Below are 5,381 nucleotides of genomic sequence, written 5' to 3' on the forward strand. Positions count from 1 at the left end.
CAGGGACAACGGTGAACGATGACGAGGAGACCGAGCAGACTACCAATGTCGATTAGGCAATTTTTTTTTTCTTTGCTTTTTTGTTTATACATTTGTTTTGTTGATGATGTATAGGGTATACTTTTTGGTTTTTGAACATTGTCGGTCGTTTGGGCCATAGAACCATTGTACCCTTCGGCCATTAGAGCTGTTTTGGCCAAAGAGCCCTTAATGCATTTTGTTTTCCTCTTGTTTGGATATTACTTTCTTTTCTATTGTGTGCCTCTGCGTTTGGTTTCATTAGCATTTTGCTCTTAGTTCTTTAGATAACCGAATCGAGTTGCACATGGCGTGAGTTGCAAAGGCGCTTATCGGTGACCTCCATATTCTGTTAGACTTAAGAGAAATGTATTTTCATCCTTTGCCGAGCAAAAGTGCTTGGGAGGGAATGAATTTTCAACCTTGACCGACCGAGATTTCTCGGGAGGGAATTTATTTTTCAACCTTGGCCAAGCGAGATTGCTCGGGAGGGAATTTATTTTTCAACCTTGGCCGAGCGAGATTGCTCAGGAGGGAATGGAACTTTCAACCTTGGCCGAGCGAGAGTGCTCGGGAGGGAATGCGGTTTTCAACCTTGACCGAGAATATATCTCGGGGGGAATCGTTACTTTGTCCTTGGCCGAACGAGGTAGTTCGGGAGGGAATTGTTTGTCCATCCTTGGCCGAGCTAGAGTGCTCGGGAGGGAATGGAGTTTTCAACCTTGGCCGAGCTAAAGTGCTCGGGAGGGAATGGAACTTTCAACCTTGGCCGAGCGAGAGTGCTCGGAAGGGAATGCGGTTTTCAACCTTGGCCAAGCTCGAGTGCTCTGGAGGGAACGTGATTTTCAACCTTGGCCGAGCTAGAGTGCTCGGGAGGGAATGTGGTTTTCAACCTTGGCTAAGCTAGAGTGCTCGGGAGGGAATGTGGTTTTCAACCTTGGCCGAGCTAGAGTGCTCGGGAGGGATTTGTTTATTGTGACTTGTATAAATTGAGCAGACAAGAAATTCTGAGTTTGTTTCATTAATGTGGAGCCTCGTTAAAAACTTTCATCAAAAAAAACCTCTTCACATTTTTATAAGAGGGAAAAACCTGAGAAAGGAAAAGAGTGCTCCGAAACGAGTTACATAAGAATGACTAGCTAAAGTAATGCTTTAGGTGTGTCGCATTCCAAGTGCGGGGTATAACCTTCCCATTGAGCTCTTCTAGTTTGTAAGCTCCGTTTTGCAAGTCATGCCTTATACGATATGGTCCATCCCAATTGGGTGCTAACTTCCCTTGAATCTTGTCCTTACGAGCTTCCCCTGTAACTCACCATACTAGGTCCCCTACTTGGAACTGTCGAGGCTTCACCTATGTTCTGATTTTCCTAACTGCCCTGGTTCGACATGCTTCCATATTGACGAGAGCGTATTCGCGTGTTTCATCCACTAGGTCGAGTTCTATGTTGAGAGCTTCATTATTGGTATCCTCATTGAATTGTTGTTGCCAAAGTGAAGGTTCCCCAACTTCTACCGGAATCATGGCGTCGGTGTCGTAAGTTAGCCGAAATGGAGTTTCCTTGGTAGAACTTTGTGGAGTACAACGGTACGCCCATAGAATCTCTGGTAGATGATCCGGCCATGAGCCCTTGGCTTGCCCGAGTCGTTGCTTCAATTCTTTGAGGATAACTTTGTTTGCAGCTTCGGCCTGTCCATTGGACTAGGGGTGCTCAACCGAAGTCATTTTGTGCTTGATGCCCAACTCTGAAAGGAAGTCATTGAAGCGCCGATCGGTGAACTGTAGACCATTGTCGATGATCAAAGCGTATGGGATCCCAAAGCGTGTGATCACGTTCTTCCAAAAGAACTTCTGGACGTTGTTAGCCGTTATTGTGGCCACGGCTTCTGCCTCAATCCATTTGGTGAAGTGGTGCACTGCTACGATAAGAAACTTCACTTGTCCTTTGGCTGGTGGGAAGGGTCCCAGTATGTCCATGCCCCAAAGGGAAAAAGGCCATGGGGTGGTGATAAAATGCAACTCTTCTGGAGGTTAATGTGTTAATGGGCCGAATTGTTGGCATGGTTGGCACCGCTGAACAAATTCAGTGCAATCCGTGGCTAAGGTTGGCCAATAATACCCTGCGCGAATTACTTTGACCGCGAGGGTTCGGCTTCCCGAGTGAGTTTTGCATACACCTTCGTGGATTTCTCGGAGGACGTAATGTGCTTGTTCGGGAGTGAGGCATCTCAGCAATGGCGTCGACAGGCCTCGCTTATACAATTCCCCAGCAATCAAGGTATATCGTGCTGCCTTAACTCTTAATTTTTTTAGCTTCAAGAGGATCCTCAGGTAATTCCCCCGTCAGAAGGTGATGTACTATGGTATCCATCCAATAGTGGTTTCCTTGTTCTACCTGTAAACACTCAACTTCCCTAACGCTTGGGCTCGGTAGCTCTTGTTGTATCATACTTCGCAGATGGCTGGTTTTCTTGGTACTGGCTAGTTTGGCCAGCTGGTCAGCTCTCATATTATGTTCCCGGGGAGTGTATGTGACTTGGACGTCCTCAAAGTCGTTTTTGAGTTTTTGGAAGGCATGGAAGTACAACACCAACGTCGGCTCTTTAACCTGGAAAGTGTCGTTGACCTGTCCTGTCACTACTTGTGAGTCACTGAAGCATCGAATTGTTGTGATGCCCAAATCGTTTGCCAATCTTAACCCTGCCAGAAGGGCCTCGTATTCGTCTTGGTTGTTAGATGCTTTGAAGTCGAACCGTAGTGACTGTTCAATTATGACTTTGTCTGGGCCTTCCAAGATGATGCCGGTGCCACTGCCTTGCTGGTTTGATTATCCGTCAACATGTAGGGTCCAAGTGTGGGATAAGGGAAGCACCCACGATGTGAACTCATTCACGAAATCGGCCATGCTTTGTGCCTTGATGGGCCCTCTTGGTTGGAAACGAATATCGAATTGTGACAATTCAATGGACCAAGCCACCATCCTTCCGGCCAATTCGGGTTTCCGTAGGACTTTGACAATGGGACTATCCATTCGGACAAGTACCTTGTGGCTCTGGAAGTAGTGTCGGAGACGCTTGGCCGTGTGGACGAGGGCAAGAACAGTCTTTTCGAGATGTTGATATCTCGTTTCGGCCTCCTACAAGGCCCGACTGATGAAGTATACTGGCATCTGCTCTGTCTTCTCTTGCACTAGTACAACGCTGATAGATTTATCTGAGACCGAAAGGTATATTATCATGTCCCTCTGAGTGTCCGGTTTGGCTAGCAACGGTGGGGCTGCTAGTATTGCCTTGAAGTTTTGGAAAGCTGACTCACATTCGTCAGTCCACTTAAACTTAGTGGCCTTCTTCAACAAGGACATAATGGGCCTAGATTTGTCCGCCATGCAGGGAAAGAATCGCGCCAGGGAGGCAATGCATCCTGCCAAGCGCTGCACCTCCTTTACATTAAGAGGGCTTCTCATGTTGATGATGGCTTGACACTTGTCGGGATTGGCTTCTATGCCTCTTTCTAACAGCATGAAGCCTAGAAATTTTCCACCGGCTACCCCGAACGTGCACTTAGCCGGGTTTAGTTGCATGTGATGCCGCCTTATTTCGTCAAAAATTGTTTGAAGGTCTTTCAGATGATCGGTGGCGGAGTTGGACTTAATCACCATATCGTCCACGTAGACTTGCAAACATGTCCCAATTTGCCAACGAAAAATCTTGTCCATGAGGTGCTGGTAGGTCGCCCCTGCATTTTTCAGGCCGAAAGGCATTACCTTGTAACAAAAATTGGCTGAATTAGTGATGAATGCGGTTTTGGCTTCATCCGGGGGATACATTGGTATCTGATTATACCCCGAATAGACGTCTAGGAAACTCAATCTCTGATGGCCGGCTGCTCCATCGACCAATGCGTCGATATGAGGCAGAGGGTAAGCATCTTTCGGGCATGCTTTGTTCAGATCCATGTAATCTGTGCACATTCGCCACTTCCCATTAGACTTCTTAACCATTACCACGTTGGCCAACCACGTGGAGTACTTGACTTCCCTTATGAATCCGGCTTGAAGCAATTTGGTAGTCTCTTTCTTTATTGCTTGGGATCTTTCTCCTCCCATTTTCCTCTTTTTCTGGGCGATTGGCTTGGCATCTCGGCAAACCGAGAGTCGATGACAATGGAAGCTAGGGTCGATGCCTGACATATCTGCTGCTGTCCAGGCGAATAAGTCTGAGTACCTCAACAAGACTCGTTTAATGTCCTCTGCTTCATCATTCGTCAATTGGGCACTTAGGTATGTGACTTGTTCCTCCATATTTCCAAGCTGGAACGGGATTGTCGTTTCTGTCGGCTCGACCCTATGTTCGTCCTTGATTCTGGGATCAAGCTCTAAGCCTTCCATCTTGGATGGACCAATATCTCTGATGACGTTGACATCTTGGCATCGGGTCATCTTCGGAGTGGGTTGTACCTTCAGGCTGACAAGGTAACATTCGCGGGCTGTCTTCTAATCGGCGTGTAATGTGATGATTTTGCCTTCTTCGGACGGAAATTTCATTGCCAAGTGGCGGGTTGAGACGATGGCCCTCAGCCTATTCAAGGAGGGTCGACCTAAGAGGATATTGTACGAAGTGTTGGGATTCACCACAACGTACCGTACTTTGATTCTTCGTCTTTGCCGGTCGTCTCTGAAATAAGTGTACAGGTCAATTGTTCCCCGAGTGTCGACACGTTCACCTGAGAATCCCACCAAAGGCTCATCGTAAGGTGTCAATTCCTGTTTAGGGATGCCGAGCTGCTCGAAAGTTTTCCAGTAGAGGATGTCAGCCGAGCTTCCCTGATCAACGAGAGTTTTTCTTACAATACAGTTGTTGATCTCCACACTGATGACCATGGGATCATCTTGCACTGGATCGATGCCTTGAAAATCTTGGTCGGTAAACGTGATAGGGGGCATATGAATGGCAACTGCCCGATCTATGGAGTTAACCGACTTGATTGCTCTCAGGTGTCTTTCTCTGGCTGAAGACGAGCTCCCTCCTCCTGCGAAGCCCCCAGCAATGGTGTTTATCACTCGCCTGGGCTGGTTACGGTCCCGCTAATCATTTCGTTCTTGGGACCTACTGCGCTCTCGGGATCGGTTTCGTGGAGGTGCTCGGTCTCGTCTATACTCCCCTCTACCAGGGCAATAGTAACTCTTTTGTTATCTGTCGTCCTGACGAAACTTTGGAGATGGCCAGCGTTGACGAGATCTTCGATGCGATCCCGAAGAGCCGAGCATTCCTCAGTCGTATGTCCCCTATTCCAATGGAATTGACATGTTTTCGTCTTGTCGGCGCGAGGCGGGGTCATAGCTTTTCGAGGGACGGCTAGTACTTCT

General features: G+C 47.7%; 1 protein-coding gene across 1 annotated transcript; it reads right to left on the reverse strand.

The window, feature by feature from the left end:
- Positions 1 to 4,508: 4,508 nt before the first annotated feature.
- Positions 4,509 to 4,958, reverse strand: LOC145956164 (uncharacterized). The gene has a single exon (XM_083071731.1). The coding sequence runs from the start codon at positions 4,956 to 4,958 to the stop codon at positions 4,509 to 4,511; it is 450 nt and encodes a 149-aa protein (XP_082927857.1).
- Between the last annotated feature and the right edge of the window lie 423 nt (positions 4,959 to 5,381).

Source organism: Cajanus cajan, chromosome 3 (assembly GCF_000230855.2).
Source record: "Cajanus cajan strain Asha chromosome 3, NIPB_CcT2T_4, whole genome shotgun sequence".
NCBI classification, from domain to species: domain Eukaryota; kingdom Viridiplantae; phylum Streptophyta; class Magnoliopsida; order Fabales; family Fabaceae; genus Cajanus; species Cajanus cajan.

Bases quoted from the DNA above. Each gene is read 5' to 3' on its own strand.
- LOC145956164 (XM_083071731.1), bottom strand. From the start codon at position 4,958: ATGCCCCCTATCACGTTTACCGACCAAGATTTTCAAGGCATCGATCCA.